The sequence below is a fragment of the Typopeltis vanoorti genome, chromosome 24, assembly GCF_054136105.1.
Source record: "Typopeltis vanoorti isolate ZY-2024b chromosome 24, IOZ_Tvanoo_1.0, whole genome shotgun sequence".
NCBI classification, from domain to species: Eukaryota; Metazoa; Arthropoda; class Arachnida; order Uropygi; family Thelyphonidae; genus Typopeltis; species Typopeltis vanoorti.
The window spans coordinates 53,101,648-53,117,493 of NC_143572.1; the positions used below are offsets into that span (position 1 = coordinate 53,101,648).

Consider the following 15,846-nt stretch of genomic DNA (forward strand, 5'->3'; position numbering starts at 1 on the left):
GGATTCTGATTCTTACTTAATTGTTATGGATTCCATAAAGAGCTCTGTGACTCAGAAAAAAAAATGCCTGTTGAGTTGAGCCAATGTATATGAGAGCCTTTCTCAGAAACTTATTTTATAAATGGCATTGTTGCAGTAGATGTTTGTTTCCATGAGAGTGTTGAAAGTTTATTTTTCACTTGGTTAGAGTATAATAAATTTAGTTTAATCCTTTATCCAAGTGTGAGCAAACAAAGTTCAAAGTTTGCGCCTGAAAGTATCTTCAGGACTGGGGTAAGGTGGTACAACACCAGGGAAACTCGTTGTAAAGGTGGAGCAAGCTACCAACACTCCTGTCTCGGTATCTCCTATAATGCAAAACACATCTCCTTGCGGATATGTCTAATGTTATGCATTAAGGGAAGGGCCACTACCCAGACTAGTTTCAACCTTTATTGAGGCCTCTTCAATTTCGACCTTTATTGAGGTCTCTTGGGCCTGGCTTCCACTGAAGAGACCTCAATAAAGGTCGAAACTAGTCTGGGTAGTGGCCCTTCCTTTAATGCATAACATTAGACATATGCACAAGGAGATGTGTTTTGCATTATAGGAGATACCGAGACAGGAGTGTTGGTAGCTTGCTCCACCTTTACAACGAGTTGTCCTGGTGTTGTACCACCTTACCCCAGTCCTGAAGATACTTTCAGGCGCAAACTTTGTTTGCTCACACTTGGATAAAGGATTAAACTAAATTTATTATTCCATGAGAGTGGATTGGGACCTGCTTGTTATGAGGTGTTTAGATGTATTTCATGGAGAAGACATTGGAGTATTCAGTGTTATGGAAAGTATTGAGTATGCTGTGTAACTCGTGTGTGTGGAAGAAACCACTATTTTAGTTTTGTGTTGAAGGTGTTGTGAGATTGAGACTTCACTGATTGTAGATGACAGAGGAATGGATGGAATCCTAGTAGAAGTAATTGCCAATGTCAGTAGTTTTTTGTGGCAATGGAAGCTGAGGACTTGGTTATGGAAGGTATTGGTAAGCATAAGGAACTTAATTGGGCTGTTAGTGTCAGTTTTGAACAAAAAATGCTACTGTCAAAGAGATGTTTTTATTTGTTGATCAAGTATGTCATCAGCATAGTGACCATAGTAGGAGATTGGTGAGCTACTCTAGAATGTACATGAAGCATGTTTGTTCTAGGAGTGCTATGAAGAGGTTAACAAGTTTTGCTGAAGTTCCCCTTTAACCTTCCTGTTAATAAATAAATAAAATAGCTATTAATTCCTAGCTACACCAAAGGTTTAAACAGTTACCATAATAGTTATTTATTAATAAAGAGTCATACGACTTCATTTAAACAATATGAGGGAGAGAGAGAGCTGGACTGCATCTGGTGTTTGATGCAAAACAGCCAAGTACTTTCAACTCGGCCAGATGGAATAGGAGTTACGCTCCTGATTTGCTTTTTAACAAGGGACAATCAGGATTTTCCAATTCCTGCCACTATAACAGTTTTGAAGCAGTTTCTGGAAAGCCAACATTTCTTCATTATACTTGAAATAGGTGTCATCCTCTCACTTTCAAGCAAGGAAGACTGGGGAAAACATAGGAATATAATAGAGGAAGAAATAGTTAATATATATCCCATACCTGAAAACTACAGGACTGGGATAATTACCAAATAATTACCAAACTACTAATTTCAACTGCTAAAAAGAGTAGAGTATCCCTTGCAGGTACTGTAAAGAATACATTCCATGCTGGAATAAGGAATGTGATTGACCTCCTTAAACATGAAGAACGCCTAGACCTTCAAATAGTGCAACAGTTGTTAGGGCCACTCGATGCAAGAAGAAGAAGAAATCGAAGATGGAACAAAACTGTGGAGAATTTAGATTTCACAAAATCCAGTAGGAAAAGCTGGAACCTTGTTAGAAAACTGGGGCCAGCCTCTATGACTGCACCTCACGAATCTGAAGTCACAGCAAATAGTATAGCTTCATGTTTACTGAAAACCTCATAAATAAAGCCCAGTAAAAACTCCAAAAGAGAAATAAGTCCTGAGGAGTATGTTAGCCTCTAGTCAAGAATCATCTCACCTAGCTGATCAGATCACAACAAAAGAAATAAAAGAAGCATTAAAATTAACAAAAAATAGCTGTGCCTCTGATATTGATGGTATCTTCCCAGAGTTCCTAAAAAAACCTGGGTGAACATGCACAGGGCTGATTTGCAGCGCTTTATTCCACAATAATTCAGTCTGGTAAACTTTCTAAACAGTGGAAAGAATGAAATATCCTGGCCATTTTAAAACCTGGGAAAAAGCCTAACGATTCGATCCAAAGAACTTCCAACCTATTTCTCTTCTTTGCACTTCTTACAAACTCTTTAAAAGAGTAATCCTCAGAAGAATTACCCCCAGGAAAGAACAGGCGGGTTTCAGACCTGGACGAGAATGCTGTGACCAGGTCCTTTCAATTACAGCACATATTGAAAAAGCGTTCCAGGAAAACCAGAAAACAGGAGCTGTCTTTATCTTACATCTGCCTATGATACTGTATGGAAAAAAAGGACTTTTATTTAAATTAGTAAATATTCTCCAATGCAGAAAGATAATTACCATATATGTCGGCATATAAGACTACTCTCAAATATTACAGAAAAACCCTCTAAATCATGGGTCGTCTTATACGGCGAGTATAAAAAGGGAAGCTTAATTTCTTTGATGAACATTTGTTACAATACATTGTTATATAAGAAAGTAAGCAGTGTTTATAAACAAATCAGATTAATTTTTTGTTACATAAATTTATTTAAAATATTATAATAGATGTAAACAAATAATAATTATTAACCTCAATTTTCATGTTAATTTTCTTCATCATCTGTTGAAAATTGTTCTTGAGATTCATTATTTAAATGATCGTCATATGGATCCTAGTTCGAATCCGGTGAATTGATTTCGTTTTCATCGTCATCAGTGTCCCACAACAGATCCTCTTCCGTACCATCCATAAGATTAAAGATACCACACTTTTTAAATGATTTTATTATAGTCTCTACTTTTACTTTATTCCATGCTTTGATCACAAAATTGTACAATATCAAGTGATGCAGCACACATAGATCCACCATTTGTAAATGATTTTATACCAGTCAACATCCAATTGTTCCACTTTTCTTGCATGTGATCTTTAAATGGTTTGTTCAAACAGACATCTAGTGGTTGCAATATAGAAGTAAGACCACCTGGTATAACAGCAATTTTTGTGTTATTTTTTTCTAGAAGACTTTTAGTATTCTCAGTTAAATGACTATGAAACATATCCCATACTAATAAACTGTAATAAATTTAGTTTAATCCTTTATCCAAGGTGTGCAAACAAAGTTTGTGCCTGAAAGTATCTTCAGGACTGGGGTAAAGTGGTGCAACTCCTTGCAATGGTGGAGCAAGCCACCAACACTCCTATCTCAGTATCTCCCATATTGCAAAACACATCTCCTTGCGGATATGTATAATGTTATGCATTAAGGGAAGTGCACTACCCAAACTAGTTTTGACCTTTATTGAGGTCTCTTCAGTGGGAGCCAGACCCAAGTGGAGATACCATGCAGAAGTATTAGCAAGGTCATCTCCTCCTATAGGAGCTGCCAAACGGTGTGCCACCTTTTTAATAAATTACTCTGGATTTAGAGAAAGATGTTGAAAGTTTATTTTTCACTTGGTTAGACTATAATAAATTTAGTTTAATCCTTTATCCCAGTCCTGAAGATACTTTCAGGCACAAACTTTGTTTGCACACACTTGGATAAAGGATTAAACTAAATTTATTATTCTCTGACCAAGTGAAAAATAAACTTTCAACACCAATAAACTGCGTTTCTTCATTGTCGTGTGTTCCACACATTATTTATCCATAATTTCACACCATTTTCGTCCATCCATCCTTTTTCTTGAAAATGTACAAAAACACCTGAAGGAAATTTTATCTTATGTTTAGTTTTATGTTTGAAGATGATCATTGGTTTTAACTTGGTTCCATCAGCAAAACATGACAATACAACCATAAACCTTGTTTTTTCATTACCTGTACTTCGAACTAGCACACTCTGATTACCTTTAGACGCCACCGTTTTATTGCTTATCATATCAAAGCTCGTAGGAGTTTCATCCATATTTCCAATATTTGACAATAGAAATTTATGTTCTTGTCTCAACTGAATAATAAATTTATGGAAACTGGTAAGTTTGTGCTGAGGATCTGCTGGTAGTTTTTGAGCAATTTTTGTTTTTTGTCGTATTACCAGATTTTGTTTGTTCATAAAACGATTACACCATCCTGAAGTAGTTTGAAATTCTATACTTTCATCTAGATTCAGTCTTGACTATTTTAGTGCATATGCTCTAATCATATTTCTTGTAACAAGATAATCATTCTGCCTTTGTTCAAATACCCATTCTGCAACATGATTTTCCAGTTGCAGCTAGCGGGTGATCTCCATTCTCATCGCACATTTTTCTTTGGCAATTTTTTTAAAATATCTTCTTTCTTCCTTCATTTTCTCAACATCTTTTCGGTTATGTCAAACTTTCTTGCAGCAGCACAGTTATTAGTTTGCGTTGCCATTTCAATTACCCTTATTTTAAATCGAGCTTCATACTTTCTTTGTTTTGTCCCTGGTTCCATGATTTTAAATAACAATTTTAATAATCCTAAAATTAAAAAAAAATACAAAATTAATATTAATTAAAATTGGGACTAATCACTTTTAATTAGGGTAATTTGCATAAATACTAAATCTATCTATTCAAAAAAATAATGGATATGCATAGATATAAAAATAATGGATATAACAACAATACCTAACGTTGTATTAATACAAGAAAGAAGAAATTGGGGTCATCTTATACAACCGACATAAGCTTAAAACCTAAAAATAGCCTAAATTTAGGCTATTTTTAGGTTTTATACATCAGTTTTATACGCCGACATATACAGTAATCTTCTAAACTCATTCATGTGCAACTTGATGCAAGAAAAAGTAGGACAACATTCCTCCAAAATTGCCTACCCCAGAGATGTCTTGTCTCCTGCTCTCTTCATTGTTTATATATTTGACTTACCTTCCATAGACTCCCACAAGTTTATGGATGCAGATAACCTAACTATTTAGTCACATGCCTACTTTTGGCAAAGTGGAGAAATCCATTGATAATGACCTAATACAACCAGAAAAGTATGTCAACTCCTGGTGTATCTAAGACCTAATCCAACAAAATCTGTCTCATCTGCATTCCACCTGCTCAATTCTGAAGCCAACTGCACACTAAACTTTAATTTTTGTAATAAAGTCATAAACCATAAAGTTTACCCAAAATATCTAGGATTCACTCTAGACAGAACTCAACCTACAAAAAGCATATACAACAACTAGGAAACCAGATTGAAGGCTAGAAACAATATTATCTCTAAACTGGCTGGGGATGCAGTGCCTCCACACTTAGGGTGTCTGCTCTGGTTTGGAATAGAAGTACTCATGCTAAGTTAATAGATATAAAATTGAACCAAGCCTTGCTTATTAGGTACTCTAAAATCATAACAAATTTCACTCCACCAGATCTTAGAAGACAGACTGCAACTTTGAAAAAATATAAAAAACTTAAATCTGATCCTCTACTACCAATCTCAAATATACTATAAACGACCTGCCACCAACCTGATTCTGATCACGTACTCCCTTTTGGTCTAAGGGACAGTTATTGAAAATTCACAACTTTACTCCTGAGGATGAATGGAGGGATCGTTGGAACAATTCTAACATTACCAATTGATTACTTATTGATGATCCCTGTTCTGAGCCTCCTGGATTTGATCTGCCACACAAAGAGTGGTCCTCCATAAACAGGATTAGGATGGGCCATGGAAGATATAAATATCTACATCATAAATCTAAAATTGCCAATTAGCTAAATTTTGAATGGTCTTATCTGCAAACCATGTCTCATATAGTGGAATCCTGTCCAATTTCCCATTTCCTGAGAGGAATAGTGGAACTCATCAGGCTACAGAGGAAGCAGTTTAAAGGTTGTCCAATTTAAAACTTGATTTGTAATATATGTAAATAGCCCTATTTTGATGTATTTGGCCATATGAATAAATAAATAAATTTAGACAATGTAAATTATATGGAAATAGTGAATATTAAAGATCCTACATTATTTCAAAACTGAATGTATGTAGAACCTATGAAAATTTTGTAATTTTGACCAGAGAGCTTATGAGAATACAACCCCCTCAGCATCAGAATTGCCTTAGCTTATACTACTTAAAAGAATCTGACTGCTGCCCAAGCATTTGTATATTCGCACTTTTATTAGTGCATTTGATAAAGTTTTCACTGGCCTGACACCTGTTTCGAACTGGTTGGTTCTCCTCAGAGACCAGACAGAAACCTTAATAGAGCAACAACTCTCATTCAGTATTAAAGCAATCAAATGTTTCTCTTACATTTTATTGCTGTGCATTTGAATTGGGCCCCTCAAGGGATGTAGGCTACTGTGACAATATTAAGTTTGCATTATTACTAATCTCTGTTAACAGTTTTCCTCCAAATTAGCCTGTTACTTGTCAGCACTTCAATATTATCATGCCTAACACTTCAGCCTTCTAAAGCACTTCTAACTGAATTAGTTCAGTCTAGAACTTGGTCTTCCTCAGGGTCTTTTACCTACCATTTTGACATCAACTTGTTTCACTAACTTTTCCACTCCCATTCTGTTTAAGTGACCAAACAGCCTTAGATTAGCCTCCTCACACATTCTTGAATGCTAACAGTGCCAACTTCCTTCCAAATATTTTTGCTTTTAATATGATTCTGCATGATGCCATCTGTTCCGTCCTTGAATTTTTCTCAGGACTCATATCTGAGGTTTCCAGTCTTTGATCAAGAGTTTTATTTCTAACCCAGTTTTCAGATCCACAAGTTTAAATTAGTTTGAACACTGTCACAGCTTTGTTACAGATGTTATTCAATTTAGTCAGATAATCTTGAAGACTTGCACTGGATACGTTTTAAGAGTACAACTCATATGCATAAAGCAAAGCACTAAGTTTAATATTTCTAATTCCAGTATCACGTGTAATGTCACTTTCTTTCATAACGTGATCCATATGAATAAGAGTGGAGATAGTGTTGCATCCTTGTCTTACACCTGATTTTACATCAAATATATTTCCTTTAATTCTAACTGCTGACTTACAGCTTAAATATAGATTATGTATTGCTCTGTATACAGTTCTTTCATTTATCCCATATAACTAGAGTTTAAAAGCTTTTCTCTGGACATCTTGTCACATGCCTTTTCCAGTTCTGCAAAACTTTAGTACAGATCCTTGTTATATTCTGAAGATTTCTCATTGGAATATAATAACTATTTGTTTGTAAAGTGAAAATCTGATCTTGACAACCTATTTGGCCTAAAGCTTGTTCTCCAAAAATTTCTTCCAGAATTTTACTCTTAAGCCTTTTCTCAAGTATGTTTACATGAATCTCGCTTGGAATGCATAGTAGAGAAAATTCTCTGTAATTCTCACACTCAGCTTTATTTTCCTTTTTGTGTAGATAGGAAATACGAGAGCTCTACTCCAATCATCTGGAATTTTACCTTCTGAGCCACTGAACTTTTATACTTCCATATTTGAGCATTTTGGGTTGAATATCATGCTTCAGTTATCTTTCTACATTTCAGGTTTTTGATAGCAAAGAGGAGTACTACCCCAAGTAGTACTCCTCTTTGCATTCTTCTTGAATATTTTGTACTGCTGTTCTGTCACCACCTGTTTCAGTTAAGTCTTTCAAAGTAATTTACTCCAAACATGAAAGATATTCTTATCTTCAGTTTTCATGTCAATCATCTTTGATTCCTTTTACATTATTCTTTCTTCCATTTCTAAGCTTTTTCAATAATCTCCAGAACATTTTGCCACCTTCCTGATATTTATCTTTTATATACTTACCAGTCTTCCCATGACTTTTTTTTTTGCTATCTTTACATATAGAAAAGCTCTCTTACATTTTTTTCTCTGTGCTCTTTTAGGACATCTGATGACTTATTTTCTAAGTTTTTGGTATGCTTTCTTCTTTTCTAGGAACTGCTTTTTTTCAACTTCTTGTGTCCATCATGGCATTCTTATTTTCCTATCCTTGCTGACAACTTCACCATGTGCCTCCCTAGCTGAATTGATCAATTTTTTGTTTTCTTCGGTTTGCCACTAGGACTTCGAGATTGGTTCCTGTTTTCAAATTGTTTCATTTTTCCTCAGATAATGTCTGTTCAGTTGGGTCTACAATTTACCTGTAAAAGCCACTGAAGTTTAATTATTTTTAAAACTCTTACATATTGCTCTTTTCAGTGTGATATTCATTTTTATCCCACTTAAAATGAGGTGATCGTCACTTCCAATTTCAAATCCTTTGTATATACTTTTGTATCTTGAACTAGTGTGAAGTTATCGCTATCAACAATAACATAGTCAATGAGGCCTTCTTATTTCTTGTTTCCTCTCCACTTGAACTTGTGCACATCTTTATGTTAGAAAATGGTATTAGTAATGACCAGTCTGTATCCTGAGCAAAAATCCAGTAGATACTTATAATTATTAGCCTTGCCCTTTTTCTCCAAATTTTCTCAAAATGTTTGTATGCTTGGTGGAATTCAATTCCTGCTTTGCTGTTTTGATCTTCAACAATAGTCAATGGAATAAATATATTTGTGTGAGAGAGAAATTCATTTATGTTCAAATTAATCAAAATGAAGCTAAGACATTGCTATTTGAGTTGATAATGTTACTCTTAAATGGTGCAGTAGTCTTTAGATAATGTAAATGAAATCTACTTTATCTAAAGACTGTTACATATGTTTTGTCAAATATTTCTTAATTTTTGTCCTGAAATTATATACATTAAATAAGCTGCTACCTTCTTTTAGATTGTTGATGAGCGAGACTATTTTGAAATTATGCCAACTTATGCCAAAAATCTCACTGTTGGGTTTGCTAGAATGAATGGTCGTACTGTAGGAATAGTGGGCAATAATCCAAAGTATGCTGCAGGCAAGTAGAAAGAAGTTTTTGATAGATATTTTATTTTTTGAATATAAAGTTCATGTAGCTTCTATTTGGTACTCTATACCAAATATAGTATATTTGGTAGCTCTATACAATGATAGCAAGCTTTAATATCTTACAGGGTACTTCTAAATCATTTTCCTTATGGCTGCTTTCAAATAGACATGATTAAGGCATAGAATTTTAGCTGAGTGTTAATAAGCATTCAAGGTAGGAATGGTTGAATCATTGATATATGTATATCAAAGGATAATAGAACGAGTGGCCCTACCTTCAGATAGTAATGAGTAAGTATGGTTAATGACTTTTATTACTTCTATGTAAAATTAGGTGGTAATAGACAATTATGAACATAAAAACTGCAGGTATATAAATAAGGTAAAATAAAATAGACCATGTAGAATAACCCACATGTCATTGAACAGTATTTAAAACCTATACCAGTTGTTTATCGTAGAATAAAAGATTAAATAAAAGTATAAAATTACCTATGATAAACAATAAGTGATTGGTTCTAGTAGCAAGGCTTATACGTTGGTCATACATAACTGGTAATTAGTTTACGGAATTAACAACGCATATAAAGTATATTAATTAAAGGAAACTAATAAATAACTTCTATATTTCGGCAACGTCACGTTGCCATCTTCAGGAACATAAAGATATGGTATGTGCACGCAGGCACTAACACAAGCAAATGAGGAAGAAAGCAAGAAACTAATATTGTTCCTAAAGTCCTAATGGTGCCCTCTGGCAGGATAATTCGGTTGTCTTGGCAGTTGGGCTGAAGTTCTCAAAATGTAAGTCTCCCAAATTTAGGGTAGTTTCATGCACCCAAATTTGTTGAGGTTAGGAACATTTTTTAGAGCTGCTGAAGATTCCTTGAATAATCTTTCGTATTTTCGCAGCAAGTTTAAATATTTGACTCTGCATGAAACAGAGTCATAAAGGATTATGACTCTGTTTCATGCAGAAAGACAATACTATCTTCACTAAATACTCATGTGGATTTTGTTTCATTTCAGTCAGTCAAAAACAATAGATTACACTTTAATTCCTAGGAGACACCATTAATCCTGTGGAGGTCATGGCTGATCAGACAGATGCAAACAAATTGTTTAATATAAATATCTTACACATATCCAGTGTATAGCCTAGAGGTCATCACTGACTAGCTGCGTATGGATATATATTACGAGTGATATTCCACACTGTTTATGCAGTCAGTTTTGGTTTAACACATTTTATGTAAAGGTGTGATATTTGATAGTAAAATTGTATCTGAGAGATACCTCGAACTCTGATGTCAGTATATTGTTGGTTTTTAGTTTTTTTTTTATTTACTGTTGAAAATGGATGGAAAAATATATCAATTGGATAATCCATCAGATTTTGAAGAGATTCAGCGAATGTTACTCAAGTCCGATGATGAGAATGATTGAGTCAAATGCAAAAGTGAAAGTGATATTTGATAGTAAATTGTATCTGAGAGATGCTGCAAACTCTGATGTCAGTATAGTATTGGTTTAGTTGTTGTTTTCTTTGTTTATTTGTTCAATAATTTTTTGATTGTAAATGAAAATAAATATACCATTATGTATTATATTTGCAGTGGTTTTTTTTTTTTAATATATATATATATTTTTTTATCGCATTTTAACACATACTAGTAATGAATATATCTCTCAGGTACACGCGACCTACACTGCAATTTTTTTAACTTCGACCTCCTCAGGGTTAACTGCTGAGACCCGCGTATGTTTAATACGTATATTGTATATAACTAAAATTATTTTTATAGCAAATATTTTATTTCAGTTAAAGCTAATTGTTTAAGTTCATCTATAAGTCAATAATTTTGTACTATTAATGAAAAACTTGTCTTAACCTGTAATTTGTCTTATGTACATGCATCCTTTAAACTCATGATGTGTAATTTCATTTAATTGGGGCATCTGCTTAATTTGGCCAAATTATGCTATTCTCCATGTGGTCCAATTAACCAGAATCTACTGTACTTAAAAAAAGATCTTCCTAAACTGATTATATCCACAACAACTAATCAATTATGTTAATACCTTAGTAAACACTTTTGCAACTTCCCCTTATAACAAAGAAACTTTTTCTGTAGAGCATTAAAATATAACTTCAAGCATACATATTTTAAAGACATGTTTACAACCAACCAGAAATTAGTGAATTCATTCAAAGCCTTTGTTGTTATTATTATTTTTTTTTCGGGCTACTCCAGGGAGTCCTTAGACTCATCAAGGGAGGCCCTAAACATCACGTCCACACAACTATACGACATTCTCACAGTATCTATCATACCTTGCCTTGAACTCACTCACCGTCATAGCACCCACAACAGACTCTGGCAGCTTATTCCACTCATTTACCACTCTAAAAGTAAAGAACCCAGCTCTAACACCCCTGCTAACCACACTCTTGCCCAGCTTCCATAGGTGTCCCCTAGTTCTCCCACCACCAGTCCTAATCTCAAAAATATCCTCTGAATTAATCCTATAGAATCCCTTTAGCAATTTGAATGTCTCAATCATATCTCCCCTTTTCCGCCTATCAAGTAGTTTCTGCAACCCACAAATCTTCAACCTGTTCTCATATGGTTCATTCCATAGACCTGCTATCATCTTAGTCACTCGCCTCTGGATCCTCTCCACCTCCTCCCCATCAAGAAGGAACCGAGGTGACCAAATCTGGGCACAGTAGTCGAGATGAGGTCTTATCAAGGCTCGGTACAGAGGTACAATAACTTGCTTGTCTCTGCTCATCAAGGTATATTTCAACAACCAAGTGAGTTGATGAGCTGATTTAGCTACTTTCGCAATGTGCTCCCTAAACTTCATCTCCCTATCCAACAATACTCCCAAGTCCCTAGCCTCATCAATCTATTGGAGTACAGTTCCACCAATGTGGTATACTGCTGCTAATCTTTTCACCCCAAAATGCATAACCTTACATTTTGTCACATTAAATTGACATCCATTCTCCTTAGCCCAGAACTCCAATCTATCTAAGTCATCCTGCAAGACTTTGACACCTTCTGCATTCACTATCGCCCTACCCAACTTTGCATCATCATCAGCGAACAAATGAACTGTTCTTCTTAGATCCTTCCTTATATCGTTAATGAACAGATTAAACAGCAGTGGTCCAAGAACAGAACCCTGTGGCACACCACTAGTCACAGGCCGTCTTTTGGACTCTACTCCTAAATAAACTACTCTTTGATATCTCTCCATCAACCACCCACCTATCCATCTCACCAACCCTATATCCATTCCCATATGTTGTAGTTTACGGATTAGAATTCCATGTGGTATCCTGTCAAACGCCTTTGCCAGGTCCAGCAGTATCACTGTAAACCCATTTCCCTTATCCAGTTCAGCCGTCACCTTGTTATAAAACTTGAGCAAGTTACTGAAACATGATCTACCCTTCACAAAGCCATGCTGTCCCCTGTACAATATCTCATTTTCATCAATCCATTCCTGTATTTTTCCCTTGACTACTTTCTCCAAGACCTTGACAACGACTCCTGATATGCTGATCGGTCGGTAATTTGCAACCATAGTCTTGGATCCTCGTTTATGCAGTGAAACTATTTTCCCCTCTTTCCACACCTTTGGCACTAAACCAGACCTGAGACTCAGATTACACAACATGGTCAAGGGCACCACTGATAATTCCTTAGCCGCTTCACGCAAGACCCGTGCCGGTATACCATCCAATCCCACAGATGTATTCACATTAAGGTTCTGTAATATACTATTCACCTCCACTTCATTCATCACAATTCTCGTATAAACTAATGGTTCCTTCGTTTTTTCAATGTCACCACCTGGATGATATACTTTTGCAAAGTGCACGCTCAATAACTCCACTATATCGACTGATTCAGTGACCTCCTTACCATCGTCATTCCTTAAAATCATTTTGCCATGTACAGTTTTTTTCTTGCTTGCAGCATATTGAAAGAACTGTTTGGGATTCTCTTTTGCTTGCATAGCTAGTTTCCTTTCATAATCGACTTTTGTTGTTTTTACCACACTCGTTACCCTTCTGGCCTGCACTTTATACCGTTCATGTGCCTGCAGGTCACCCCTTTCTTTAACTGTATTGACAATATTATTGTCAATACAGTTATAGGAAAACGCTTAAAAGAACAAGAATTTAATTGAAAGCACATGATATTATGTGCGCTATTGGCTGCAGGAGAATAGATATTCCAAATAAATTACAATAAATTAATTTAGTTAATTATTTTTAAATATGAACAAAATGTAATTATAATTAAGGAACACATGAATGGTGAGTATTAGTCAATATTAAAGTATTAATTAAAGTATAAACTATTTAATTATCTTAAAGTTAATATAAATATTAGTTAATACATTCTTAATTTTGGGAAGTTATATTAATTAATACTCACCATTCATGTGTTCCTTAATTATAATTACATTTTGTTTATATTTAAAAATAATTAACTAAATTAATTTATTGTAATTTATTTTGAATATCTATTAATGCAGAGCAGTGCATATAATATCACGTGCTTTCAATTAAATTGTTGTTCTTTTTAGTTTTCCTATAGCTGTATTGACAATGGCTTTGAAACTTAGCTAAAAATTTTACAAAAAAAAATAAATAAATGTAAGTGATTCTGGTAATAATATTTTATGATGAATTCTTTCATTTACATCTCGATTTTTAAACTATAATTGTATGGTTCTCCATTCTCATGTAACTATAAACAAAAGAAGCAAAGGCTTGACCACACTTACTAACTACAATCCTTGAAGGTGGGTCCTTTCTTTTATATTATCCTTCAATATGTGTATGTATGTATGTATCAATGATTCAACTTCAACTTTTCTAACCATGAATACTTATTAATACTCAACTATAACCTTATGCCTTTAATGATGTATATTTGAAAGTAGCCTTAAGGAAAATTACATAATTACTCTGTAAAATATTAAGCTTGCTATGTAGTTGTATAGAAGTTTCTAATTTTAGTATGTTTTATTATTATTATTACGGGCGACTCCAGGGAGTCCTTAGACTCATCAAGGGAGGCCCCAAACATCATGTCCACACAACTATACGATATTCTCACAGTATCTATCATATCTTGCCTTGAACTCACTCACCATCATAGCACCCACAACAGACTCTGGCAGCTTATTCCACTCATTTACCACTCTAAAAGTAAAGAACCCAGCTCTAACACCCCTGCTAACCACACTCTTGCCCAGCTTTCATAGGTGTCCCCTTTTTCTCCCACCACCAGTCCTTATCTCAAAAATATCCTCTGAATTAATCCTATAGAATCCCTTTAGCAGTTTGAATCTCACCTTCATATCTCACCTTTTCCAGCTATCAACTAATTTCTGCAACCCACAAATCTTCAACCTGTTCTCATATGGTTCATTCCATAGACCCGCTATCATCTTAGTCACTCTCCTCTGGATCCTCTCCGCCTCCTCCCCATCAAGAAAGAACCGAGGTGTCCAAATCTGGGCACAGTAGTCGAGATGAGGTCTTATCAAGGCTCGGTACAGAGGTACAATAACTTGCTTGTCTCTGCTCGTCAAGGTATTTTTCCACAACCAAGTGAGTTGATGAGCTGATTTAGCTACTTTTGAAATGTGCTCCCTAAACTTCATTTCCCTATCCACCAACACTCCCAAGTCCCTGGCCTCATCAATCTCCTGGAGCACAGTTCTGCAATGTGGTATACTGCTGCTAATCTTTTCACCCCAAAATGCATAACCTTACATTTTGTCACATTAAATTGACATCATTCTTCTTAGCCCAGAACTCCAATCTGTCCAAGTCATCCTGCAAGATTTTGACATCTTCTGCATTCACTATCGCCCTACCCAACTTTGCATCATCAGCGAACAAATAGAACTGTTCTTCTTAGATCCTTCCCTATATCGTTAATGAACAGATTAAACAGCAGTGGTCCAAGAACAGAACCCTGTGGCACACCACTAGTCACAGGCCGTCTTTTGGACTCTACTCCTGAATAAACTACTCTTTGATATCTCTCCATCAACCATCCACCTATCCACTCACCAAACCTATATCCATTCCCATATGTTGTAGTTTACAGATTAGAATTCCATGTGGTATCCTGTCAAACTCCTTTGCCAGGTCCAACAGTATCACTGTAAACCCATTACCCTTATCCAGTTCAGCCGTCACCTTGTTATAAAACTTGAGCAAGTTACTGAAGCATGATCTACCCTTCACAAAACCATGCTGTCCCCTGTACAGTATCTCATTTTCATCAATCCATTCCTGTATTTTTCCCTTGACTACTTTCTCCAAGACCTTAACAACGACTCCTGATATGCTGATCGGTTGGTAATTTGCAACCATAGTCTTGGATCCTCCTTTATACAGTGAAACTATTTTCTCCTCTTTCCACACCTTTGGGACTAAACCAGACCTGAGACTCAGATTAAACAACATGGTCAAGGGCACTGATAATTCCTTAGCTGCTTCACGCAAGACCCGTGCCGGTATACTATCCAATCCCACAGATGTATTCACATTAAGGTTCTGTAATATACTATTCACCTCCACTTCATTCATCACAATTCTCGTATAAATTAATGTTCCTTCATTTTTTCAATGTCACCACCTGGATGATATACTTTTGCAAAGTGCACGCTCAGTAACTCCACTATATCGACTGAT

At 35.3% G+C, this 15,846-nt stretch overlaps 1 protein-coding gene across 2 annotated transcripts in view; it reads left to right on the forward strand.

Moving 5' to 3' along the window:
- The window catches only part of LOC150093201 (propionyl-CoA carboxylase beta chain, mitochondrial-like), a 141,896-nt gene that overhangs the window by 105,969 nt on the left and 20,081 nt on the right, over nucleotides 1-15,846 (forward strand). For both annotated transcript variants that reach the window (XM_090414013.1, XM_090414014.1), the window contains one exon: nucleotides 8,976-9,099. In XM_090414013.1, the coding sequence (XP_090270139.1) occupies nucleotides 8,976-9,099 (124 nt within the window). The remainder of the gene's footprint in view (nucleotides 1-8,975; nucleotides 9,100-15,846) is intronic.